Below are 27,345 nucleotides of genomic sequence, written 5' to 3' on the forward strand. Positions count from 1 at the left end.
CAAGGTCCCATTTCTGGAAAATCTTGGCTGCGATAAGCACTTCCAGACCACTCGGCGCAGACGTTTTGTTCATGGGAAGGAAAATGAGGATGAGGAGGAGATCAGTCAGGAGGCAGAAAAGGAAATGGCTACATCCACGGACCAAAATAGCCTCTCCATCCCTAGCTGCAGTCTCTATTCTACTTGCACAGCATGTAACAGAGAAAGATTAGAATTATGTAAGCCTTTGATAATTACGCTGGGTTTTACTTCTCTGTGGACTCATGCACAGAGAGAAATGACAGACACCTTACAAACGTTACATTAATTCCATTTTAAATCACAAGATCCTTTATTATTTGACACAGCTTACTAATTGTTTTGAATTGTGAACTGAACCATAAAACCGGGTATTGCAGCAGAGTGACATATGGTATCCAGGATGAATCCGTTTGCAGCGTGTGATAGACAAATAGTGTAACAGCTTCCTTTATCTACGGATGATGTCTTTCTGTTGACAGGGAGTATTTGTTCCGGGACGTTTGTGTTTGATGAAGATAAACGGATGTGTTTTTGTTCTTAAAGTTTTTCTCTTAGTAGTAAAACATTTCAACCCGTTGGTTCTTCTGTCGTCAGCTGACTCTGTCCAGCAAAATAGAAAGCGGTATACAGTATGCTTTCAACATGAGGGATGTGCTGCCTGCCTTGTTAGTTCATGGGGAAGGTGCATGCATCTGCAAAGAGAACTCAGCTAAGTGTTTAGACACAACCTCAGAGTCTTTCACAGATGAGCAGCTGCAGGAGGTCGGCTGTAAAATCATTTGATCACACTGTTGGGGAGACAAACGCAGCAAACCGTGATGATTGTTAGTTCTTTTTTTGCTACAATTTAAAAATTTCCATCCATTTCCAAAGTATTGGGGGACTAAGGAAACGCAAGAAAAGAAAGAAAAAAATAACCTCTCTCAAAGTCTTTTGTGTCGATCATTTTTTATTGCATTATAAATATAACTCTGTAACAAATACAGAGGTAACATAACAATTTGCTGTCTAACAAGATGACACCTCTTATGATTTTTTAACCAGACAAAATAATCTCAAGCTAATGATAGGCTAAAATGAGCTGCTATAAATCTCTACAAGTCTCCAACCCTTAATTTTAGCTTGTCAATCATGTATTTAAAAATAGTGTTGCGTAGTTGACTAACTAAAACCATTGTAGATTCATTCTTTATAAAGCACAAAAAAAGTTGTATGTTAATGGTTAAGATACTCCCAGGTGTAATATACAACATTTTGTAAAACTGTAGGTTTTATTAAAGGCACAGACCTTATTTTCTGTATCAAGTAAAATACAGAGGAAAAACTAACTGGAAATCTGGCAAGGGAACCCACAGCTCAGGAATGCAAACTCACTTCCTGGTTTTAGGACCACAAACTGAACCCTTCTACTGTATAACTAAGGGTGTATATTAAAAGGTGTGTATTGTTTCGAAACCTGGAGCGTCACAACTCCTGATTTGGTTTGTTTGGGCATGTATGAACACAGCAATCACACTCGGATGTGTAGCAAAACAAACGGGCATAGACCACAGAAAGATGGGGGGGGTCTCAGCTTGCCTCCACTTGAACTCTGGAGCAGTTTGTTTTCAGTCAGAATGCAATCGACCCTACTATCAATACCAAATGGCTCACGCATTGCCCAATATATGGATGGCTGGATGGATAGGACATATCTCATGATGATAAACATGCTATGGCTTATAAAGATAATGTAATCGAGTTTCCCTGATGCGCGCCCACTGAAGAACAATTGTCGTGTGAGTGTGTGGCGGTATGCACCCATCACAGTCTCCGACTGCAAACTCTTAGGCAGCATGTCTATGTCTAAGATGCATCAGGGCATTGTTTTGTAGTCACAGTCTAGACACATGCTGGAAATGGATATTTTGTTAATTTAATGAATCACATAAATGCAAAAAAACCAATTAGCAATACTGGTGCTCCATAATAAAGAAAAAAAAAAGAAAGAGGAGGAAGCGTTTTGAGGCGAATCTTCCTGGTAATATTTCTGACCAATGAGAGAACAGCTTGCTCGCACATGGCATTTGTTTACAACTTTTGGAACCACTCTTGACAAAGAGAACAAACAAAGGGGCAAATCCAACAATTGCATCAAATTAGTTCCTGAATCCGAACAAAGCAAACAAACAACAGGTCTGAAAACGCAGACTATTTTCAAGGTTTCAAATAATATAATCCATTATATTGTTAGTCAGGTAAATTACAGTATACTCACGTGTGGACAAAGGTTAGACCTTAACATGCACTTCTTACAGCTTAGCTTTAGGCAATTACATTTCAGGGGTTGGCACAATTATTTTGTCTCTTGGAAGCACCAAATGACAAAACCCCCACTGTCATGCGGCTTTCCCGACATTGAGTCAGAGTGAGTAAGCTTACTGTGTGTCCACAAAGTGAGTCAAACGCAGATGAAAGAACAGTCAGGCGTTGGACAGTCGGCAGTCATGCGGCCGGCATGTCACGGCGTGCCTTTCTAAAGACGGCTTGGAGCAGCGACCTGAACTTGGTCAGCCAGTATTCCCAGTGAAAAGTGCTGAGGAAGGCCATCCTGAACTTATCACCTGAAAGAGTGTACAGAGCCAGGTTGAAAAAGGTGTTGAATCCAGCCAGAGGCCTGGAGATAATATACGCTGCATGCACAATGTGCTCCACCATGCACGCCATCCTTCGAGTTTCTATCCGCAACACACGCAAGATGTGATACGGCAGGAAACACACCACAAACACCACCACGATCAGCACGGTCACGCGCCGTGCTCGCATCCGACACGGACTGGTTGTGTAAGGCCCTTTGGCCAACTGTTTCACTATACCGATGTAACACATGAATACCACCACTAGAGGGAGTAGAAATCCGAATGCAGTAAGCAGCCGGACATACCACATACTTAACATGTTACTAACGTCTATGGTGCTAGCAAAGTCTAAGCAGTACGTCTTGTTGTTGCGCTGCTCTAAGGATATTATCGTCAACATGGGTGTGATTTCGGCAGCAGCGATGATCCAGACGGCTGAACACGCAGTTATACCCCAAAACTTTTGCTGCACCTGCGCTGCCCTCAGAGGCTTGATCACCACCACATAGCGGAAAACGGCGAGACACGTCAGGAAGAGGATGCTCGCATACAGGTTAAAATGAAAGCCAAAGCGCACAAAGCGGCACATGAAGTCGCCGAGTGTCCACGATTCCCCGTTGCTGTAGTAGTAGACCAGGAAGGGCATGCTGAGAACATAGAGGAGGTCAGTCAGTGCCAGGTTGACCATGATGATGCTGTTGCTCTTCCAGGGACGCAGCTTTGTCACGTAAATGCCAATGGAGGTTATGTTGCCCATCAGGCCCACGGTGAAGATGATGGTGTAGGAGACAGGCAGGTAATATCGTTTTATCAGTTGGTCCACGTTGGTGCAGTTGGGATGTTCCATGGCTGAGTCCTGTTGAGAATCAAAAGCAATTTTACAAACCACATTTAAAAATTAAAACTCTGAGAAGAGGGAGCTAGCCAGAGTCGTACTTAAAATTGCAGACAAAGAGGTCATGTCCTTGATTCTTGGGATTTTTAATGATCCGAGAAGTTAAATGCTACAGCTACCCACAAATTACACTGATATTTCTGGACTCAAGATATTGAAATTTGACTGTGTTAAGTCAGTTTGAAACATCATTTAAATCATTGTTTGGGGAGATAGAAAAGCACAGAAAATATATATCTAACACTTGAACACATACATTAATTTATGATTTAAAAAGTACAAAAATGTGTGGCTAGTCAAAGGTTTTTCAGGGGGGCCGATCTATACTGTAGGGCTTGTTGACAACTAGAAAGATATATTTTACATGTGCTCTTTACTAAGGTACAAAAAGCTGCTTGATAAATGACTACAATTAACTGATTACAGAAATTGTTGTTGTTTTTTCAGTCAAACTGTTTCTGCGCTATTTGAAAACTTAAACCCTGTATTAAATGTTTTTTTTATGGCCACTTAGGGGCGTAGTACAATGCTAACATCACCATATGGAGTCAATATGACGAACATATCTGGGACCTGCAAATGCTCAACTATTTTCACCAGCTTGTCGGAAAATTTGACAGTGGATTTTTTGGAGCTTTTTTACTGGGAATACAGTATCTGCCTGCTGCGACTGCTACATGTATGAGAGCAGTGAGAATATACCAAAACATTAGCTGTATACGCTAAGACCAAAACAATGAGCTAACAAATCCGTATGCTGAGGGGAATGGCAGAGTCAGGTGGTAATTCTCTGTGGGTGCGTCCCTACGAGTGACACCATCCACTTAACATGCAGTCATTTGATTCATTTTTTATGTAAAAATATTGATTAGTGCAGCTTTACTGTTTTAAAATATGCTGAACGAATGCTGAATTTATGGCTTTTTGTAATGGAATATTTGAGCTGGATGATTCCCAATTCAGGTATATACATATACATTATATGTTTAGGTGAGAAAGAAAATAGGCATCCATCCTTTTTCCCTCAGCTGTCATATAATTGTCAAAGGCAATTACTGTTTGAGGAAGAAAGAGCATGGACAGATATCCTAGGAAACAAACAATCAAGCACCTCAGTGGGGAAGAAGCAAACAAAACCTTCTTCTTTCCTCGTCAAACAGTCTGGTTTCTGAGAGTCTCTCAGGATATTACAGCGCCTATGGCATCCTGGCTTGATGGCAGCTTCCGTTAATGCTGTCAGTGCAATCTGCTCTCATTATAGATGTGAGGAGATGTACAAAGTGTCATTCACACATTGCGTGTCGACACACATGATTCCATAAGGCAGGGACTTGTACAATTTCTATCCAAAAGCTAATTTCATCCAGGTGAGTGTCGAAATCATAAACATAGGTATAGATAGATTTTTCTACTCACTTTTAGTTACAGTGTTCTCATCAGTGCTCACTCCAAGCCTTCAGCGTCTCATCTCTGTTTTAACATCCATCTCTCTGTCACTCTTCCTACTCTCTCCTGTCCCCTTCAACACCCAGGGGGAAACTCCAGCATAGCTTAGTTCTAAAGCCCATTGTTGTATACTTCACCTTCAGCCATGTACACTAACTTCCTGGTGTCATGCTTGAGCTGATAAAGCTCAAGGGTCACTTTATTTACACAGATCAGGTTTCAGGGGATTCTGCTAAGAAAAAGGGTTAGCGTGACTGGGAACACATTGTGTTTTGATAATTTAAACTCTCCAGTGCACCCTTTGTTGAATAAAAACGAAAAGTTGAAAGATGTCTTTGTTATTTCTTTAAATAGGCACATGATTACCTTAGGTGACTTGCAGAGCTAAATCTAGTAGACAAAGACCTTGGTTTCTGATTAAAGTAACGAGGAAGTTTGGAAAAATACCGGAAATGAATGCTTTAACAACAGTATCAGCCGTGTGAAAGTCCGAACTCTCACTTTTTTTTCTGCCAGAGATTTCTATTAGTTCAATGAACTTTTAAATCAATACGTCAATTCCAAACCTTGAAAAAATGTTAACACTGAAACTGTGAGCAAATCTTAAAGGAGTCAACATGCTTTAACACATGCATTTTGTCCAAATGTGAAATGAAAGCATTCAGTTAGAGTCCTGTTTCTGTCTACCTCCTGAATCTAAGTTTTTTCTTTTAGCTCTTACAGAAGAGGCCTCAGCAAAATTGTATTACAGATCAAACGTCGACAACGCCAACTCGGGACTTTCACTCAAAGAGTACCATACCTTGTGGTTCAAACTCAATTTCTCACTTTTAAGTATGCTGCTCACTCGGCTCAGATTGTGGTAAAAATCACCTGAACCTTTGGGAGCTGGTTTCACAGGACACATTTAAAAAGTTTTTTTTTTTATTTTGGCCAGGATACTCTAGAAAAAGAGATTTTTAGTCTGTACCACTGGTAAAATAAAGGTAACATAAAAATGTCCTTACTTACATTACTTGACCCCCATTATTATTTATTTTAAGCATTAATGAGTGTAATGGAATCCTTTACACATATTCCATCTCATTTACAGCTGCAGTGCACAGTTGCAAACCATTCTGAAAAAATATTGGTTTTGTGTCATTAAAGTGTAAAAAAAAAATCACTGTTGTGATTCTGTGTGAGGGCAAACTGCATAGACATACCTTAACTTTTCCAGTCTTTTTTTGTTTCAATTTCTTGAACTTGCAGTGTCGTAACCCACAGTCATGTTGACACACACACACACACACACACGAGAAGGTGTGACACATTTGAGGATCATTAAGCTGTGTTTAAATGTAAATACTTCATCTACTATTAACCCAGTTCCACTTCCTTGTTTTCCATGGAAGTACAAAGCAGCTACACATATACATCTTCTCTCCACCGGCTGCCCTAGGCGCGTTGATACAGTCTCTGTAACGTCACTTTTTTGTCGATCACACAACATCAGAAACAGTAAAAGAAGTTTACAAATGTTTATTTTACAAAAGAAATGCTAGAAATGGTGCAGAGCCGAGCTTTATAGATCAATCTAAATTGTGGCTTCTTTTTTTTTAAAACTGTCTGGATGGTGCAGTCTTTGAAGAGGCGGCAGAACCGAGTGTTTATAGTACAGATGAAAATCATCTGAGTTCAGAGAAAAATTAATGTCAAAGATCATCTCGACACACAGAAATCTGAGTGCAGAGGATGAGAGGCCTCAGAGGCAGCTCGCTGGGGGAGGAGGGGGGTGTCAGGATGTGTTGTTGGGGGTGCTAATAAATAAAGAAAGTGGTTCTGTCTACAGTTTGGGCATCCTGGCAGCGTTGAGGCGCATGGACACACAGGAGGAGCCGGCAGCGTAACGCATCTCCCTCAGCATCCCACTCCACTGCTTCTTATCATCCTCATACCTAACAAGACCAAGAGCAGAGTCAGATCTGGGAACAAACACAATGGTAACCAACCAAAACATGTAAATCTTGGTCACATAACTTGAGAAGACTTACTGCCAGACGTCAGTGACCTCTGTGGGAGCCACCTCTTTGCTCTCCGTCTCAACCATGGCAAAGCCGCCCACAGCGTACAGGGAGCCGCTGTTGCTCAGCAGGTTGACAGAGCTCCTCTCCTGGGGAAACTCTGTGAAGGGCTCCCACCTGAGGAGATACCACATCAGAAGAAGGTCAAGTGTAAGATAGGGCTCTCATTTTAAATGCCATTTGTACCTTGGCAGATTTGTCCAATTTGAGTTTTTTAGTGGCTGTCGGAGATAACTGAAATGTGGTATGGAGGCCCAAAGAGTTCAATATTAAATAATTAAGATGTTTTTTAAATAAATAACATGAAATATATACAGGTAAATTAGCCAATACATTGTGAAATAAGAAAACATTATTAGTTTTATTACAGGTCATTTTTTTCACTATTGAAGTCTGTTTTTCAAAATGCCCCTTTTCAGTTGTTTTTCTACCCAATGACACTTTTATTACATTTTTTTTATTTTCATTGCGTAATGTCCCATTTCATTCAAATACAAGTAGATTGGCACAGTTACAGCAGCAGCCCTTTTGATTCTAAATTCGTCTTTCAGAGAAAGACACACAACTAGCCAGCTAACAGGCAGTCAGCCGGGAGGTTAGGGGTATGTGCTAATGTGAAACATGACATGAAATAAGTATCAATGCCATTAGGAAATCAAAACAGGCTTTTGAAACAGGGCATTTATAAAAAAAAAATTATATTAATTAAAAAAATGTACATGATGAAACAACAATTCATCATAATGAGTTGACATTTAATGATTTCTGAAATAATTTCACTATATATTGGTTTAATTTGGTCTGTTATTTTACACGATCCATTCATATGTTTATTTCAGAATTTGTTACTTATTTATGTAATATTGAACACTTTGGGGCTCCATAGCCTGTGGGTTTTCTTAAATTAATGATGTCTAAATGTGGTTGTTTTTGTAAAATGTATATGATTTTTAACCTAATGTCTCAACTTAAAGGTTAAACAGAATCATACTTGTTTGTTGCAAAGTCATATGCTTCACATGTAGCTGTGAGGCCTTCCTCGTTGACTCCACCAGCCACCACGATCTTGCCGTTGTGGACGACAGCTCCGAACATGGCTCTGGGTGTCTTCATGGCCGCCAGCTCCCGCCACTCGGACTGCTTGTGGTTGTATGAAAACATCTTGTTGAGGGCTTTGCTGTGGAGATGAAGGAATAAATATGATCATGGGAATGTTAGTGTCAAAAGATGTTACAACCAGATGGTGCTTACACTAATGAATGGATGGCAGAATTTTGTTACAAAAAGCACCTTCTTTCTACACAAAACATTCAAATACAACACTAAAGTTAAATAACAAATACAACAAATAGCAGATATAGACAAAAGCTTATCCCACAATGGATTAATGAAAATGAGTATAATTTGGAATAAAATGCTCTGTAAATGTCAAAGTGTTTGTTTTCCCCAAAATATTTTCATAGCCATTTAAGCAATAAGGTGACATTCCAGTAAATGATGATGAAAATGTCACCTTGTGTCTTAATCATTTATAATTATGTTTCTAATGGACTGATAATGTGTTTCAGCATGAAGCCTTCATCAGATCATCACTCTCTTTTTAAAGGATACAGTGTCAAATTAACAATCAGCAGGTAAACAGTTGCACCTAAAGGCCAAACAGCTGAATAAGTTGCTCAGAAAAAAAGTGAACAGAACTCGCTACTTCAATATAGAATATGGAATCAAAGAAAACATAGAAAACATAGAATAAATAAGAAAATGGAAATGAGGAAGAAAGACCTGATAATAAATGAAATACAATAATTAAATCAGGATATTTTACATTACATTTTTTACCTAGATTAGTTTTAGTGTGTTAATCAACGGTTTGAACGTAACAAACCGTTAATCAACGGTTTGAACGTAACATCCTGAAGTATATCATATTATATAATATATATTCTGTGGATATAGTTGGTTGAAAATGTATATTATGATATTGTGTTTTTCTTATCATTTTTGGGGGTTTTTCTTCACCTTTTAATGAGGTTTTCGGCCTTGTTGATCTTCTTGTTGAATTGTTTTCCCACTGATTGTTAATTGCATGGTGTGTCCTTTAAGAGTCATTCACACATACACTTATTATTAAATACAGTGTTAAATCCTAAGGTTTGAGGACCTCCTGGCTGTTTTGTTCATGTATCACTACTGCATGCGCTGCAACACAGTTCATACAGTATGTTCAATGGTTCTGCAGACCCGTTACTATGACTGTATCATTCAAAGAGATGCACAGGATCAGTATTATGGCAACATATTAAACAGTCCTGGCCTGTAGCAGTGTTTTCTATGAAGTACCATGCAGCTATGCACTCTGGCAGTGTGTGATAGACCACAAACAGCTGCAGTCAGTCACACACACACACACACACACACACACACACACACACACACACACACACACACACACACACACACACACACACACACACACACACATTTACTCACTTGTCATCTGTCTTTCCTCCAATGCAGTAGACCAGTCCTTTGTGGGAGATGACAGCATGGCCGTGGATCTTCAGAGGAAGCTTTTTGGTCTCAGTCCACTTCATCTTCCTGAAGAATTAAAATTGAATTAATAGTTTTCAAATATGTTCTTATTATATTTTATATTATTATATTTATATATTTTGCTCCCCTGAATATGTTGCTTCTGTTTTGTGTAGTGTTTGTAGAGCCAAATCCATTGGGATTTGTGATAAACATGTAACAAGTAGAATATCCTAACCAACGAAAACCAAGAAAAACCGCTCCATAATTATTGAAGAGACCAAGTAAGTCATGTCAATTTATTTATAGAGCACATTTAAAACCAACCTAGGCTGAACAAAGGGCTGTACAAAGTTATATTATGTTATAAAAACAAAGGAAGACTATAAAAATATAGACACAATGAACATCATACAAACAACACACTTGAATACAAATGTCCCTAACTAAATCATAAGCCAAAGAATAAAAATGTGTTTTAAGACAAGACTTAAAGATCTCAGCTGTAGAGGAGGACCTAATATGAATGGGAAGTTTGTTCCAGAGTCTCGGGGCCACAACGGAGAAGGCACGATCACCCTTTGTTTTCATCCGAGAAGGTAGAATAGCTAAAAGGAACTGATTAGACAATCTTAGGTTCCTGGAGGAGTGATGTAGGGTAAGGAGATCAGCAATATATAAAGGGGCCAATCCATGTCATGCCTTAAAAACAAGTAACATTACCTCAAAATCGATTCTATATTTGACCGGTAACCAGTGAAGAGAAGCCAATATCGGGGAGATATGATCCCTCCTTCTGGTACCAGTCAACAATCTAGCAGTCGCATTCTGGACAAGCTGCAGGCGTGATAAAGATGATTGGCAAATCCCAGAATACATGGAATTGCAGTAGTCAATACGAGACGAAATAAGAGCATGAATAACAGTCTCCAAGACCTTACAACAGAGGAAGGATTTTAGAGTCGACTAAACAGAGGAAGGATTTTAGAGTCGGCTAAAATGTCCCGCTCCGCGACCAACAGATGGAAGTGGACCGTAAGAGGGTGAGTTCACATCAAAACACAATTAATTATACTTGAACCAAATATTCTTATTTTTTTTTTTTTAAACGTTGTAAAGGAAACAATGCTGTTCTTTTACTGAAGTCAATTATCACCTTAAAACTGTATAAAAGGTGAGACACAAGCTGAGAAAAAAAAAAAATAGTGAGGAAAAAGAAGCAAATAATGCTACTAACTCAACATCGTAGCACATCACAGTGTCCAGCGACTCATTGGTCTGGAGGTCTTTTCCAGCCACGGCGAACAGCAGGTTCTCGCTCTCTCCGATGTTGAAGAGGCATCTTGGAGAAGGCATGGGCGGCAGGGCGACCCAGTCAGATGTGAGTGGATCCAACTGTGAAGAAAAGTACATTAAAACACCCTCTTGGTACCCATTAGCTGTGTGTCTTTGTCTCCTCATGAAGATGGAAATGAACCATCATACTGTGGTATCCATATATTGATTATGCTGTAAAATATAGTAGATTTTAAGGCTTGAGTGTCTGTGTAGACTTTAGACCTGATGGGCAACATGGGAAAAATAATCCTTCGATTGATCGCAGAAGGATTTAGGGAAAACAGTATCTCAGTCATTCTTGTGGTTACACACTGAAAGATTACTTTAAATTTGTGTTCTATTTTTCTCTGCTTTATGTGTAGGTTGAGTTCCATTAAGATGCAAAGAGGGTTTAGATGAGCTAAAGTACTTGCTGAGATATTTTCACAAATACTAAAAGACTTCTAAGATACTACAAACACTGTGGTTGGACATGTTGGGAAATACACTCAATTGATTTCTTGCCGAGAGTTAGATGAGAAGATTGACACCCCTCTCATGTTTGTACAATAAATATTAAAGATAGCCAGCTGGGGGTTAGTTTAAATTAGCAAAAAGCATAATAAACATAACTCTGAAGAAAGGTAAACTAAAATCTGCCTACCAGCACAACTTAACCCCATGAATTCACTTACGCAAATATTTTGTTATATATCTTTTTTAATCCATACAAAAGTGTTAAAATGACACAGCCATGCTATTTAACATTAAGATATGCCAGTGGTGTCCATCTAAATCTCAGCAAGAAAGTGAATAAGAATATTTCCCAAAATTGTCAAACGATTTCTTTAAATAATTCATTTAGTGCAATGAAGGAAGTGATAAAAATAGAGGAGTATCAAATGAAAGAAAAACCTGGTTACCAAGTAGAAGTAACATTGCAGGGGTACATCTTTGTTTTCCTCATCCACAAACAGTCCTCCAATGATGTAGAGCTGGTTCCTCTGTGACGCCAGGCTGACGTGGTTACGTGGCACCTGCTCCGACATGGCCGCCAGGAAGCACTCGTTCTCGCTGACATCATATGCCACTGCCGCCGTATCATTGATCATGACGATGAATTCCCGTGCGTACATGCCGTGTCTGCGGCTGTCATTCAGGAAGCCGGGGAATGGGCTGTCCTCCTCCTCCTCACCTTCTTCCAAGCCGGCCCCCTCCTCTCCCTCCTTCTTCTTGGGTGTCTCTGGAAGTTTCCCCTTGAAGGCATCCCTGATGATCTGGATTGTCTTCTGGAGCTCTGGGTCTGCCTTGATGATCTCATCGGTCTCTACTTTGTCTTTGAAGTACTTCTCTGGCAACAGGCGGAAGCGGATGCAATTGAAAGCATCCTTCAGGACCTTGACGCGCTCCTTGTCGTAGCGGACCCAGGCCATGAGCGCCTCGAACACCAGCTCTTCCTTCTCCACGTTCAGCGCGTCTCCACCGATGATGGCAAACAGCTCGTGGGCTGCGAGCTTGAGGAATTCCTCTTCTTTGTAGAGGAGCTCAAAGCGGTCGGCGATGTAGTTGCGTGCAGCCACCGCAAGCCTGGGACAGCTGAGCACCAGGCCCATCCTGAATATGGCCATGCAGTTGCCCAGGGAGATCTTCTTCTGAAGGTAGTTGACGCAGACCGTAAAGACAGAAGGGATCTGGAATCTGTTCGCCACAGCAATTATATCCTGCACATTGTCGTCGCTGAGGTCAATCTCGGCCGAGTAGAGGTACTGGATGATCATCTCTAGGATGGAAGGGTTGACTTCTTCCAAGACTACCTCCTTCGTGTTCTCCACCTCCTTCCCATCTTCTGTGAAGAAGATCTCCCTGAAGTAAGGGCTGCAGGCGGCAATGATCAGCCGATGGCAGGGGAAGCTGCGGTCGCCTACCTTCAGGGTGCAGTCTACAAACTTGTTCTCATTCAGCAGTTCCTTCAGCCCGTCCTGAAGCAGCGTGCTCTGAAACAGGCGCAGCTCCTCCTTGATGGCATTGGGGTCCATGGCGTGTCAGGAGGGGAAACAGCGGGTGAACAAGGGGGTCTGTGGAAAGAGGAAGGAGACGGCGGCCACAGGTCCTTTTGGCAGTCGGTCCTGGCTGGGAAAGGCAGAGCACAGAAAAGGTTCCTAGAGTGAAGACCCTGCAATTTAATCCCGTCCCACTCTAAATATAGCTCCCTCTGCCCCCTGCCTGCTTTAGCTCCAGTGGAATCTGACTGGGCCAAATCACAGCACAGGCCTGGGCTTGGAGCAGCTGCTGTCACAGACTGAAAGAAGCAACTGGCTGCTCAGGCTGTGCCACCATGATTCAGCTCCCAAAGTGTCATGTGGCTGACTAACAGTGGAGACAATGCTGTCAAAGCCCTCGAATAGCTCACCTTAAGCCGTACGTATGACTGGGAGGATATTTAGAGCAGCCGCTGTCATGTTAAAAAATATGTTTATAGATCTTCTTTCATTTATATCTGATTTTCATTTATTTATTCAGTCAGACAAATCAACTGTACTGATTTAGGCTTATGTTTACATATACACCAATTTCTTTATACTTTGTAATTCATATACAAGCAGACAAGACAGTATCGTTAATTATTAGAGACAATTATCAATTACTAGTCACTTTTACCATCACAGATACTACTAGGGCTGCAACTTACATTTACTTTATCAGTTACTCATAAGTTACTTACTGATTATTTTCTCAGAGCCCAAGCTGCCATCTTTAAACTACTTGTTTTGTTCAACCAATAATCCAAACCACCAAATGATTACCTTTACTATCATATATGACAAAGAAAAGTAGCAAATTCTACATTTGAACCAGCACATTTCACAGCAACAACAGTTTTTTTGATATTATTTCTAATGATTTTTTGGTATTTTATACTTTCTTTTAGCACTTCATTGTTTTCTCTGTTTACTCCACTGGATCTTTTGCTACAAATCAATACAAAAACGTACCTTTTTTTATCTTTTCACAGCATGGCATTATTAATATAAGTGAGTTTGAAGAACACAAAATCATTGTGCTAAAAATGGAGCAGAAAAGTTTGGGTGTAGCAGCTGTGTGCAGAAACAGGTGAGAGCCACGCATACAAGCTGTTCTGTCCACCAATCAGCAAGCTTCTCCCTTTCCCTGTGGGGTGTATTATTGTCCAGCTGCTTGGCTGTGCGTGTGTGTCTTTGTGACTTTATGAGAGTGTGTTGCTTTGCACTTAAACATTTTAAAACTTACCTCAATTACTGAGATAATGTCAGTGCTACAAAGGCCATTACTGATGTGTCTGGATCAATAGGATCTTATATTGTTAAGTCTTTCTGTGGCCTGACAAAGTGTGAGGAGTGTGTAGAGTTAGGTAACGTTTCTCCCGTGGGCAGCACTAAAGATAGATCAGACTACGCCACTTGTCGAGGAGTGTCTAACATGTAATTTAAGCAGAAGGGGAGAGAAGATTCTGCTTAAGAAAGCTCCGACACTTATTAAAGCCACAGTAGATTAATAAAGCAAAGTTCTTAAACATGTATTGCAAATATTTATTTTTGGAGAATATTTAGGTAATGTGTTGCTCTTTTTAAAAAAAAGCTTAGTAGCTTTAGTAGCTTTATTTTGTTTTGAATACTCCAAAAAACTGAAACACCCTCCCACCCCCAGTGTTTCCTCTATGTTGATATTACCGCGACAGCCCACCATGCTGTTTATGAAATGTCATAAAGTCGTAATTACACGACTCTGCAGAGCCGTGTGCTCTACTGAACTCAAGCGAACTGTCATCTGCTCTCTCTCCCCTTAGGGTGAGCAACTGGAACAGTGACAGGACGTCATCACTTGCGAAATCATGGCAACCAAATAAACAACAGGGCGAGTACTACTCAATCTTAGGCAAAGTGACAAACAGCGATGAAAGCCGCGACATGAATTCTGCACTCACGCGGGTCCCGTGAAATATGACAGCCACAGTTTATTGGAAAATAGCATTGTGGACACGGAATTGGATGAATTTAGTGTTTATCAGACCCCAGACGAGACAAGAAGCTAAACAAAACAGTGACTGTAAGCTAATATAATTTGTATACAGTCCCTTACCATGAAGGTGATGCATTTGCACATATTGTATTAGTTTAGATCAGATTTATTAAAAAATGTTTGAAATCAAATGTTGACCATGTAACAGTACAATATGTATTCATAGAGTCAGGACAGCTGAGTAATATACTGTAGTGACAAACCAGTAGTTCAACAATGGAAGTACAATTCTAGTATCTTGTTCTGTAGTACCGACTTCAGTGACATCAGCATGTGTTACCCAGTAGAGGGCAGTGTGTGTGTGTGTGTGTGTGTGTGTGTGTGTGTGTGTGTGTGTGTGTGTGTGTGTGTGTGTGTGTGTGTGTGTGTGTCTGTCCATTAGTTTACAGCTTTAACAAAGGTTAGTGGTAGGAAGGAAGTGAAATCATGTAAACACAAAACATCACATTTTCATTCAGTAATGCACAGAATTATTCCATGAAGTTACAGAGCATCAGTCATTTTTATATGTATATAAAAAAGAACAAACTATATTTTATTGATATAAACGATGAGAGGCTTCATTTGTGTTGTGTTATTGGCTCTTGTGATTAGGCACCAATATGCCCTACAGTGATTGTTTGAGTAAAGAAATGAATAGCTACACTATGTCCTTATGACATATTGAATAACTGATGCGATGTATGATTATGACATTGATAAGGTACCACAGTTATTCACTGGCCAGTCCATTTTTTTCACAATCTTTGCAGCACTCACAGACTGTGTATGAAAAACATGTCCGAGCGGTGGGGGAATCCCCTGGAAAGTGGACACACTCGCTCATCTTTATTCCTGAGTAGGAGTGATTGAGTATCCTCCGTGCTGATATAAAAAACAAAACAACGGAAGTATCTATCAAAGCTGGGCTCTCTTTCACTGTAATTACAGGAGAATCATTACAATAAGTGGTACAGGAGGGGGCACAAAGACAGGAACTGAAATGTAACAGTGATATGGAACATCAGTGTAAATGTGTATGCAGAAACTTTACATAAACCTGTGAAAAAAGGCTGGTTTTAGCTGCCCCTCCTTGAAGTATCTACAGCAGATGCATTCACTCAGCCTCCTGGAAAAAAGAAACATATGAGAAAGTCAATACTGTAAAACATTTGGAACCAATAAAATTGTTATGGCCTCATTTCTGCTGAGGAAATTGCAAAAAAAAGAGAAAGATGACAAATGACAGATTTTCTGTCTGACATTCTAAGTGTCAATGACATAAATGGTATTAATATGGTAGGGATGAATCATGAGAGTGTACCGGTGGTTCTGGCGATCACACACGTCCTCTTGCACTCCCCCTCTGTGTCAAAGCGGTTCTTGTTGCCGTTACAGCCTCCATACCAGAACTGTGCGCAGGCGTTGGCCTGCTTATCATAGTACCAGCGGATGTTATAGTCCCGACACGTGCCCTGGTCCAGAACCAGGCCACAGCGAGGGTCCAGGGGTACAGTCTCTGCAGGAAAAGCAGCAGGTTCTATAAAATCATCCACACTGCATCAAAAATAATTGGCCTCACTGCTCCTCACCTACATGACCTCATTACTGAGCCTGTCAATCACAAAGCACTTATCATAACCCCGGAGTCCCCTCCACCACATGTACTTTAAACACACTGGACTGGAGCTTCACTGTAGCTTCACTGGAAAGTAATCTATCAAGTGACATCACAGCTGATCTGATCATACATAATGTATTTAGGATTGTGTTATATCACTTAGCATCTGACTAGCTTAGCTGTAGTGTAGGGATAAAAACTATTTTAGACTGGTCTGTAGTGTTTGGCTAGTTTTAATTTAGCTCTTATAGTCTAATCCAACTTTTAACCTAACCCCAGGTTAACTTTAGGTGATGTTTCCAAGATAACAATAAGGTGGTTTATTAACAAAGTTCTGGATCTAATAATGATTAACCTGTTGGAAATACACAGCAGTAATGACATTGACGAGTTAGCACAAGCACCGTGCCCTGTCACCTCACCGTTGACATCTTCCAGAAGGCAAACATTTTCTCAAATGATTAAGTTATCTGCAAAAATGATTTAGAGAAACACCACAGAACAGCTCTCTTTACTCGGAAATTGGTTCCAGCTCTGATTTTCCAGTTGAATGACCTTACAGTATCACTATCTATCTATCTATCTATCTATCTATCTATCTATCTATCTATCTATCTATTAGAAATATGTTTGTTGTAAATTCCACATAATTGCCACTAAAGATATTATCTCAGTATCTCACACAAGTAAAATTATTATATAAAAAAATGGAAATCACATGTTTGTTGCAGAACAAAATACAGTATCACTGAGTAAAAAGGAAATTTTTTTTTAAGAAAGAAGAATATAGAAGATGTAGGGTAAATCCTTCTCCGATCGATTGCAAGAAACCGTGGCAGTGGTGACTCCATTCTCCAGTAGACAGTAACTCCGGCGGCGATGACGCGAATTGAGCTAAGGCTCGTACACGGGAATGTGGGGCAAGCAGTGCGGCAAGGAGGCATTTAATTGGTTCTTCTCAAGCGGACTGCGAGGCAGCGATTGGTGGACGTTTTCACAGGATTACAGCAGCTACAGGTGACGAATCTTTTTTGCTCCTTTTACAGAGCCCATAAGTTATTTATTGCTGTCGGGGTGTAAAGACCCTTTCAAACGATGTATAAAAAAGTGTACCTCGGAAATAGTTACCAACCCTGGCTTTAAGTTAAACCTGATGATCTTTAGTGGCGTTTAAGTGATTTCGACAGGAAACCACTTTTACTATTTTGACCACACCTAGAGGAATAATGCATTTATGTGGACGCGATAATAAAATGTAAACGCTGTTGCTCGTTTGATTTTAGTGGAACCTGAAGGTATGATTTATTTTAGCCGCTTCACTTGTTGATAGTGTTTCTCTGTAATTACTATCAAACTGACTACTGTGGATGACTGCTCTGTTTTGTGAATGGGTATGTCACTGTGCCATGTCTCTGCATGCCCTGGCTATTAAAGAGAATTATCTAAATGTGATGAGAGCAGAATAGACATGCTGTACCTTTGGGAAGAGCTGGCCTTAGTGCAGGCACAAGCTGTACAGATACACCTGAGGAGGATGTGGTTATTCTTGTCGAAGAAGATGATGATGAAGATGAGGAACCTCTGGTACTGGAGGAGTCCTCTTTGGCAGGAGGTCTGATGTCTGATGTGTTGCGGTTAAATGTGTCCCCACGCTCAGTTCCCAAGTGTGTCTCAGTGAACACATGTTGCCCTCCTCCTCCCTGATGGTGACAAAACCAGCAAACAGTGTTAAACACTTTTATAAGGATCATTTTATATTATTATACATACACTCATACATACACTCATATGTTTCATACATGTCCTGTGCTGGATCCTCTGCTGCCATGCTGGGTGGTCTCTACCCGGCCTCCATGGCTCGGAGTGCTGGCCCCAGTGTTGATGCCGGTCTGACGGCCATTCAGTACCTGCTGCTCAGTCACAGGCCGGTATCCATAACCACCGATGGCATAGTTCCCATTGTTGCCATTCCTGTTGCCGTTGTGGCTGTTGTAGCCATTGTTTCCATAGCCGTTATAGCCGTTAATTATTCTGTTATATATCAGGGCTCCATTCTCGTCCTCACAGAACTGGCTGACCAATTTGGATTCCAGCGCTGAGACAGAAAGACAAAGAGAGAAGAAGTCAGAGCAAGGTTTACGGGATGGGTTGTCTCTAAAGATTAAACAAAATTTTTTTTAGACGGACTAGCTGCATGGCTCTCGGGATGGCAATGTTGGTCTGTCCACCATTTTGACTGAACTGAACTATTTGATGGATTGCCATGGAATTCTGTACAGACTCTCAGGATCCACAGAAGATATATCCTATAGACTGTGATATTCCCCTGACTTTTCCTCTATTGCCACCATGAGGTTCACATCTGTGGTTCTAAGTGAAATGTCTCGAAAACTATTGGATAGATTGCGATGATAGTGCAATCATCTGGTCAAAAATTGTTCTTGTCCAATTCTTTAGTTGAGAACTACTTGTAATATACATTAGTCTCTCATTGCCAGACCATCCTCCACATGCTGCGGAGGAGGGTCTGACTAGTTTACATAGCATTTCGGGATGGGAGAAAAACGTGCTCTGGTTTATTGGCATTTCTTTAAAACCAATCACAATCGTCATGGGTGGCGCTAAGCTCCGCACGAAGCCGCTGCAAAATAGCCTCAGGAATTAACTTGTTTTGGTGGAAGGTGTACTTCAAAAGTTGTTTTAGTCGTGCGAGAGAAAACTCAGATTGGATAGATAGTCTAGCTAGCTGTCTCAATTTACCCTGCAGAGATCTGAGGAGCAGTTAACCATAGTCCTCGTAAATCCACCGGAGTTTAAAATTCCAACACAAAGGAAGGAAACAGACATTGGCGAAAAGACATGCATCTGGCGAAATTTCCTGTGGCACCTGAGCAATCCTGGTAGTGTAACGTCGTGGATATATACTAATACACGAGTAACAAATATGGTAAATATTATACCCGCTAAACATCACCATGTTACCATTGTCATTATCAGCATGTAAACATACTGATGTTAACATTTAGTACAAATACATCCTCTCAGAGCTGCTACAGTAGCATGACTGTAGACTCTTAGACATGGAAAAAAGTTTCTGGCTAGTGGAGGACACTCAGGTAAAGATGAAGTACACTGATTTTAAGCCTGGGTTATATATTACATCGATAATTTGGCCATGGCTGTTTTTTGCATTTTTTTAATTAATGATGTGCAAATCATACTCTTTACGTAACTTATAACTAGTTAAGCATAGAATACATTGAAAAAGTTCCCACTGACAACTGAATTACAATGAAATAATGAAAAATGGAAGGTATAGTTTGATATTTTTGGAAATATGCGTATTTGCTTTCTTGCTGAGAGTTTGATGAGAAAACCATACCGCTCTCATGTCTGTATGCTAGATATAAAGCCATAGCCATTTGTTAATGAGCTTAGTTTATCACAAAGAGTAGAAACCAAGGGAAACAGCTAGCCTGGCTCTGTCCAAAGTTTAAAGAACTCCACCTACCAGCACCTCTGAGGCTCACAAATGATTAAAAACTATCGTAAGCGTTTGTGTACTGGCATTTCTCATACATATGCATTACAGATACCGATATAAGAGCAATAAGCTAATATCTCACAAAGCACTACCAAAGATAAGTTTGTCTAACCTGGCAGGGTGTTGAAGTCATCAATGAGGAACATGTGCTCGCTGTCTGGGTCAGAGGCGATCAGATTCAGCTCTCTCATGAACTCAGCCTGTGTTGGGTCGGTGGTGTTCACAATCCCCAGAGCAAACATCTCAATATTGGCAGCATGTGCTTCTCGTACAGCAATATCCAGCTTCACTGGCTCTCGCTTGTCCGTCTGCCCGTCAGTAATCACGATGGCCACTTTGCTGACTCCCAAACGTGAACTGAAGAAGGCCTCCTGGGTGGCTTTACGGATGGCGGTGCCGGTGTAGGTGCCCTCTCCCATATATGGGATGTTCCTGATGGCCTGCTTGATGTCCTGTTTGGTGACGTAGCGGGCCAAGTTGAACACCAGCTTCACCTCCAGGCTGTACAGCACCAGGCCGATCCTGGTGGCGTTGCGGCCCACCGTGACTCGGTCCACCAGCGCGTTAACAAAATCCTTGATTATCTCAAAGTTCTCTGGGCCCACGCTCTCCGAGCTGTCGATGACAAACACCAGTTCCATGGGCCTCTCCTTACACTTGATCCCACATCCTGGAATCACATCACATCAACATATGAGCTCATGGCAGAACTGTCACTCTGACAAGGTTGACCCTGTGGAATCTGATCTAATGATTTACAGATAAGATGAGACAGTGGCTTAGATTCAGAAACTAAATCTTCTCTTATAACATCTGTGCTGTTAAGTCAATACTGAGAAGTGAAATAAATATTGCAAAGATCACAAGATACTTTACCACAGATCTCTTTGATCATCCGAATGATGTCCTCTCTCTGAAATGAATACACCAACACAGTGAGAGTGCATAAATAAAACAGTAGTAACTGAAAGTCAGCGGTGGAGGAAGTATTCAGATCCTTTACTTGTGTAAAAATAGCAAAATTATTTTCGAACACTTAATCCATTAGTTTATTAGAAAAATTTGGAGATACATGGTTTAACTGGACAGGATGGGTTTGGAAAATTGTAATCTGAGTAGTATCTAAAGCTGTCAGACAAATGTAGTGTTAGGTTTTTAGAAAAAAAAGAAGTATATTTCCTCTGAGATGTAGTGGAGAAAGTAGCATAGAATGGAAATACTCAAGTGGAGTACAAGTACATCTAATTTGTACTTAAGTACAGAACTTAAGTAAATGTACTTAGTTAAATTCCACCAGTGGAAAAGTATGTGAAAAAGTCTTACAGTGAGGCCTGCTTCACCTTTGACACCAGGTCGGCCCTAAAATAAGAAGTAAACAAAAACAAAAAGTAGTTTCTGCACATTTAAAATTAAAATTAGAGACAAATATTTGCTGAAATTAGTAATAACAAGGATTAGAGCATAATTCTCACAAAGCATTACACAGTAAATGGACATATAAAAGCATCATAAGTGTGACTCACAGGTTCCCCCGGGGTTCCAGGATCTCCCAAATCTCCTTTGATTCCCTTCAGCCCCCTCTCCCCTGCCGAGCCACGGTCACCCTGTCACACATCACATGGCAAAATATCAGCGATCGGAATATAAAACGATCACACAAACCCACATTCAAAAGTCCCAGACAACATGGGGACTCACTTTAGCTCCGTGTAAACCTTCACCAGGTACCCCCCTTGGCCCTGTCACTCCCTGGGCCCCCTGTTCACCCTAGAATCAAACACAGGAATGAACTACTTTGCATGTGCAGGGCAGTTATAGACATCTCAGATAGAGTTTAAAGATACATGATTTTTTTTTATAAGAAGGACAACAAATCACAGCCTACCTTTGGTCCTTGAACTCCTTGTCCTTGTGGCCCTGTTGGCCCCGGAGGGCCTGGCCGCCCAGGGTTACCCTGCAGTACAGAGGATACACTGAGCATCACACTGGAGTGGACTTACTTTATACAACTTCTGACATTGTACCACCTAAATTCCCCAAAGAAGTATTAGGCAACATTAGTCTTTGGTTACACACTATTGCAAACAATTCCCTATTCTCTAGGTGTGTCCCAAGTCACTTTACGGTTGTTTCAATGCATCCTCATCTAAAAAAACCTGAACCACGAAACTATAGACCCATCTCATAGTTGCCTTTTGTTTAGAAAATCTTAGAAAAAGTGGTCTGTTTGGCAGATCTATACACACAGCCACACCTGTACCCTAAAACATTTGGTAAAATCATGTCCACTAACATCTTCATTTAAAATTTTCCTTTTTGTCAAATTTTAGTTAAAAAAGGTTCTTTAGCATTTAGGTTTATTCTTTAAATGTGTTTTGTTGCCGTTTTTGTGACTGAAAGCACCTTGTAACCCTAGTTTTGCTTTAGCTTTGAGCCATGTATCACACATGTGTAACCAATAATTCCTCTTCCTTGAACAGATGTATAATGAATATGAAACAGCCTGTTATATTTCTAGGGAAAAGCATTTTCAAGGTGAGGATTATCCCTGTCTTATAATACTGAGTCATGCATTTCTGACACCACCATTCTCTCAACATGCATAAGGGCTGTAGTCTGCCAACATGACTGCTTTAGTTGAGGCCTCAATTAAATCCGCTGCATGACTGTGACAGTGTTGGGACCTGCAGAAACACTGGTCCGAAGCCTGCAGGGACTCTGGACAGGGTATATGGGGTGTTGCTTCGGTTAGGCCTGCTTCTCATCAGACACATATGTCTGTGGAGATTCACACTCTGCACCAATGTGTCAGAGTGCTGCGGGGGAAATCATGATTAAATACCATGAAAAAATAAACTGGCAGCCTTAGAATATAAGGCCTCTGCGGTGGGCATGTTCACACACAAGACAAAGCACTCTTTTTTTTCAATCTGGAACTCTTAGACTACAGCAAAGACATAATCCTTCGGAGGATATGACTCAATGGCAAACATTTGGTTGTATGTCAAAACGAATTACAGCAGGCTTTTTGCATACGTAAACACATTGCAATGTTGTCCTTGAATTGTGTTTGCAGAAACAGAATACAAACAGTTTTTTTATGAGTTATAAAAGGTAGATGAAAAGTCAAAATGGAAGTCATTTCAGCCAGAGGTTATGTCAAATCTGAAAAAAATTGAAAGTTATGAAGTACCAGAGGTCCTTGGAGGCCTTCGCCCGGAGGTCCTGGTAAACCAGGCAACCCTCGGAAACCAACATCTCCCTGCAAAGGAGAAAACACAGCGACGATATATGAACACTTACAACACAGCAATTTACAATCCATCAAACAAATGAACTGTGCTGAGTAAAATCTTGTTTCCTTTAATTAGTTTCCTCAAACAAATGACCACATCTTTCACTGGGGACATACGTTAACCTATCTTCAGTGCAGATTCAAACACTCTGAAATTGATCTTACAGTATTGGACAATTGCTTTGGCTCAGTTTTCACAGCAGTGGTTCATTTCACAAACACAAAATGTTACACTCCTAATGTTTGGCCTTACAAAGAAACCATCTGTATCATATTAGATATGCTGTAATACTTGCTCATTTGCCACCAACATGCACTTGACAAATATTATTTTGGTCTGACAGATCCAAGTTCTCACCTTTGGTCCAGGGATGCCCACTCCTTCCTGGCCGGGTTCTCCTGGAAGTCCAGGCAGACCAGGAGGGCCCTAAACAACACAGGAGATGGAGGCCGAATACAGTCGTAGAGATATTGAAATTATTAAAGGAATAGTTTGAAATTTTGCTAGGAAACTGCCGGAGACTCCAGGAAGTTACTAGTCCTGGCCAAATAATATTGTGGCAAATATTGCCTGTAAAAAAAAAAAAGGTGGGGTTTGTGTTTGGATTAAAAAAACAAAATATAACGTGTTGAATAGTGAGCTTTAAATGGGATGGTGGTAATGTTAACCTACCTCTTTGCTCTTATTGATTACAAACCAAGTTAAAAGAATTGTTTGGTTGTTCGATATAAATTGTTGTAGAGGTGCAGGTACATGGATTTTGTTAAATTTCGACAGAGCCAGGCTAGCTGTTTCCTCGTTTCCAGTCTGTATGCTAAGCTAAGCTGTCTGCAGGCTGAATCTTTATATTTAGCGAACAGACACGAGAGCAATATCGATCTTCTCATCTAACTCAAACGCAAAAAGCCATATATAAATAAACTGATTTCCCAAAATGTTGAACTATTTCTTTAAATCTTTTCTTCAGTGAGCACATATACCCCTGCTAGCCCAAATACAATTCCTTTGCTCTGTATTTGCCCCTAATTCCCCTACTGTCACTCCCTGCTATGCTTTTAATTAAGAAAGAGGTGTATGAGGGCCAGGTACTGTAACTTTTGGTAATAAATGTAGATATATGGCTGGAACTGATGGGTAGAAAAAGGAAGGCAAAAGACAGATGGATAGATGACTTAATGTAATGTTTAGATGTATGGCATGAACGAACAGATTTATGGGTGGACAAATGGGCATGTCAGTCTCTAAATCAGTTCCTTACCACAGGGCCGGGATAGCCGTCTCCTTTGGGACCGAATGGACCTGCAGGGCCTGAATCCCCACGGTCCCCCTACAATAATTCATTCATGCAAAGGATACAAAGTGATTTACAGATATATGTTCAAAGCAAACTGAAGTGGAATGTGGATGTAAATGGACACATGTGCTGTCTGCTCCTTTCCGTGCTCCTGTGTTGTGAATGTTGTGCAATACATCAAAACAGGGGAAGGTTAAAACTAAAAAACATGCTGAAGCATTTTATTAACTGAAATATTGAACAAGGACAGCACGACAGGATGTATGCATCCCATTTTTTTCGTTTTTGCTGGATGCTGGGAAATCTTCATGATGAAAGTGCAAACATGTGCTGCCAGATCTGCCTCTTATTAAATTCTTTTGATAATTGACTTTCCAAACATATCAGCTATGACAACATGCTTAAAGTGTGTTGACAGGCAGCCATCCAAGACAAACACATTGTTTTGTTCTAGAACAGAGGTTTACTTATATTGAGTGTTACCTTTGGACCAGGAAGTCCGTAGCCAGTCTCCCCTATCGGACCAGGAGGACCACTTGGGCCAAGATCACCCTGGAATACAAGTTAGCACTAATCAACTCTGTATTCTAACTAAATCAAATGTTGTACAAATTACAATAAACCTGTGATGAGTTTATAAAATACAATGCATTGCTATACATCAAATCACCCAACAGGCCGGGCCAGTTTAACCCAATTAGAAACCCCTTGGACCAACTCTTTCCCACTTAGGTTAGTTTGATTATACTTTAATTAAATGAAAGGTTTATTTAAGAATATGCACCATGTTAGCATAATATGAACTGAAATTTAAAGTTAATAAAAGTACATTTTCACAAGTATCCATAACTAATAAATCATACCATTGCTCAGCTGTTCAGCATGTTACATAGGACCGTTTAAGTCCCTTATCATTTTAGTTCACACTGTGCTTTAGTGGTGCACATTATGCCATTTTTTTTACACTGCCTGGTACGGCTTGGCTCGCTCTGTTTTGGTTTTCCATTGACAAAAGTTGTGGATAGTTTTTGTTGGACCACCTGGATCTAGGTTCCCAGTGAGCTTACCGAATCTAAAAGGTGGAGTTTAAGTGCAGCGTACCACTGATTGGTCAAAGAGAATGGTCACTAGCGTGACACGGGACATCGTGCACAAACCCGCAAGTTTTAAAAAGCCAGGTTATTGTCAATAGCGACCGCGATTTTTTTTATTCACTCAACCCAGATTTTGAAAAACATAGTGAAGAAGAAGATTGCTAGCAAGCAAACATGAATGTAAACAATGCACAAATTAAAATAAAAAGGAAGGAAATGCTAGGCTGTAAAGATACACATGCATTTTGGTGATAAACAATGAAATCTGCTTGTTTATTAGAAAACTTCACAAGGCACCTTTAAGTAAAGGATCTGAATACTATTCCACTACTCCACTACTGCTGACATTACAACACTGTGGCACAAGTGAAAATAGTCTTCCACTTGATTCCAAACTGTTTTAAGAAACAATTGTCTATCTCTTCAAATGAGGAATATGGCGATCACTGGGAGTAGTTACCTTGGGCCCGGCGACGAAACGACCCGGAGGACCAGGGGAACCCCCCCTGCCTTGTGCCCCTGGTTCTCCCTGAAGAAAATAATGCAAGACAAGTGGTTACAACAATTAACTCATAAATTATCTTTCCTCATCATGCCTAACCATGTATGCCCTTCCAGGCCAATGGACAGGGTCGAAAAACAAAAGATTTGTTACAATTATTCAATAGCACCTCACCTTTGGTCCTGAGGGTCCAGCAATGCCAGGTGGACCAGTCAAGCCCCTTATTCCTCTTTGGCCTTGGTCGCCCTTAAAGATCATATTGGGAATACAGTTACTACTCTTGACAGCTGTGACTTTACTTATTATATACAGGTCAGCAAAGTCCCAGTGCAAGACACCCAAAAAAGTGAGCAGGAAATGTCACTTCTTTACCTTTTCACCCTGGATGCCAATTCCAGGTGCCCCCTCGGACCCCCTGAGACCTACAGGGCCTGGCTCACCCTAAAGACACAATCATACACGTTTCATTACTTTCAGGGGTTTGACATTGGAGGACACGAACACATGTAGATACAATAGGTGGTGATTTAAACTACCTTCTGTCCAGGGGCTCCGTCCTCCCCTGGCAGGCCCGGCAAACCAGACATTCCTGTTGATCCTGGCTCACCCTGAGGACAGATTCATGGATCTGTGTCAGTTTATGGATTGGTAAATTTAAGAACTGTAAAAATATAAAGGGTTGCTGCTGCTCACCTTTGCTCCAGGGTCCCCCGCCCCTCTCTCTCCTGGGGCGCCCACCTCGCCTGGCAAACCTTGGTCCCCCTGAGTGAGACGAGACAGCGTGACAACATCTACTTATTCCAGGTATTATTATACACTGTGGCTAACATTTTGCACAGGGGTGTAGCTTTGATTTCCGAGACCATGAAAGAATATTAATCCTATTTTTTGTGCGCAAACTGTGGGCATTGATGGTGTTGATTTGGCACTGGCACATCTTCAGATTTAAACAGCATTGTGAGTCTATGTACAAACCTTGGCTCCAGGCAAGCCCTCTCCTTGTGGGCCTCTGCTACCCGGTGGCCCCCTTGGTCCTTCCATGCCCTGCAAGGATAAATGGATGCAGT

At 40.8% G+C, this 27,345-nt stretch overlaps 3 protein-coding genes across 5 annotated transcripts in view; all 3 read right to left on the reverse strand.

Moving 5' to 3' along the window:
* Positions 1 to 2,149: 2,149 nt before the first annotated feature.
* LOC116044750 (2-oxoglutarate receptor 1-like) lies at positions 2,150 to 5,608 on the reverse strand. The gene is made up of 2 exons (XM_031292203.2): positions 4,951 to 5,608; positions 2,150 to 3,495 (listed from the first exon to the last, which is right to left on the reverse strand). The coding sequence occupies exon 2, from the start codon at positions 3,484 to 3,486 to the stop codon at positions 2,506 to 2,508; it is 981 nt and encodes a 326-aa protein (XP_031148063.1). The 5' UTR covers positions 3,487 to 3,495; positions 4,951 to 5,608; the 3' UTR covers positions 2,150 to 2,505.
* An 876-nt stretch (positions 5,609 to 6,484) lies between these two features.
* On the reverse strand, positions 6,485 to 13,061 carry LOC116044749 (kelch-like protein 41b). The gene is made up of 6 exons (XM_031292202.2): positions 11,816 to 13,061; positions 10,813 to 10,970; positions 9,534 to 9,641; positions 8,035 to 8,220; positions 7,014 to 7,160; positions 6,485 to 6,917 (listed from the first exon to the last, which is right to left on the reverse strand). Exons 1-6 carry the CDS (start codon positions 12,926 to 12,928, stop codon positions 6,806 to 6,808), a joined length of 1,824 nt encoding a protein of 607 aa, XP_031148062.1. The 5' UTR covers positions 12,929 to 13,061; the 3' UTR covers positions 6,485 to 6,805.
* A 1,977-nt stretch (positions 13,062 to 15,038) lies between these two features.
* LOC116044392 (collagen alpha-1(XXVIII) chain-like) overlaps positions 15,039 to 27,345 on the reverse strand; it is a 31,484-nt gene continuing 19,177 nt past the window's right edge. For all 3 annotated transcript variants that reach the window (XM_031291507.2, XM_031291509.2, XM_031291508.2), the window contains 20 exons: positions 27,254 to 27,322; positions 26,972 to 27,040; positions 26,815 to 26,886; positions 26,651 to 26,719; positions 26,453 to 26,524; positions 26,237 to 26,305; positions 25,166 to 25,234; positions 24,647 to 24,715; positions 23,746 to 23,814; positions 23,286 to 23,354; positions 21,978 to 22,046; positions 21,791 to 21,859; positions 21,616 to 21,696; positions 21,416 to 21,451; positions 20,969 to 21,005; positions 20,205 to 20,762; positions 18,348 to 18,643; positions 18,026 to 18,248; positions 16,252 to 16,446; positions 15,039 to 16,056 (listed from right to left, as the gene is read on the reverse strand). In XM_031291507.2, the coding sequence (XP_031147367.1) occupies positions 16,049 to 16,056; positions 16,252 to 16,446; positions 18,026 to 18,248; positions 18,348 to 18,643; positions 20,205 to 20,762; positions 20,969 to 21,005; positions 21,416 to 21,451; positions 21,616 to 21,696; positions 21,791 to 21,859; positions 21,978 to 22,046; positions 23,286 to 23,354; positions 23,746 to 23,814; positions 24,647 to 24,715; positions 25,166 to 25,234; positions 26,237 to 26,305; positions 26,453 to 26,524; positions 26,651 to 26,719; positions 26,815 to 26,886; positions 26,972 to 27,040; positions 27,254 to 27,322 (2,268 nt within the window). In that variant the 3' untranslated portion in view covers positions 15,039 to 16,048. The remainder of the gene's footprint in view (positions 16,057 to 16,251; positions 16,447 to 18,025; positions 18,249 to 18,347; positions 18,644 to 20,204; positions 20,763 to 20,968; positions 21,006 to 21,415; positions 21,452 to 21,615; positions 21,697 to 21,790; positions 21,860 to 21,977; positions 22,047 to 23,285; positions 23,355 to 23,745; positions 23,815 to 24,646; positions 24,716 to 25,165; positions 25,235 to 26,236; positions 26,306 to 26,452; positions 26,525 to 26,650; positions 26,720 to 26,814; positions 26,887 to 26,971; positions 27,041 to 27,253; positions 27,323 to 27,345) is intronic.

The sequence above is a fragment of the Sander lucioperca genome, chromosome 24 (assembly GCF_008315115.2).
Source record: "Sander lucioperca isolate FBNREF2018 chromosome 24, SLUC_FBN_1.2, whole genome shotgun sequence".
NCBI classification, from domain to species: Eukaryota; Metazoa; Chordata; class Actinopteri; order Perciformes; family Percidae; genus Sander; species Sander lucioperca.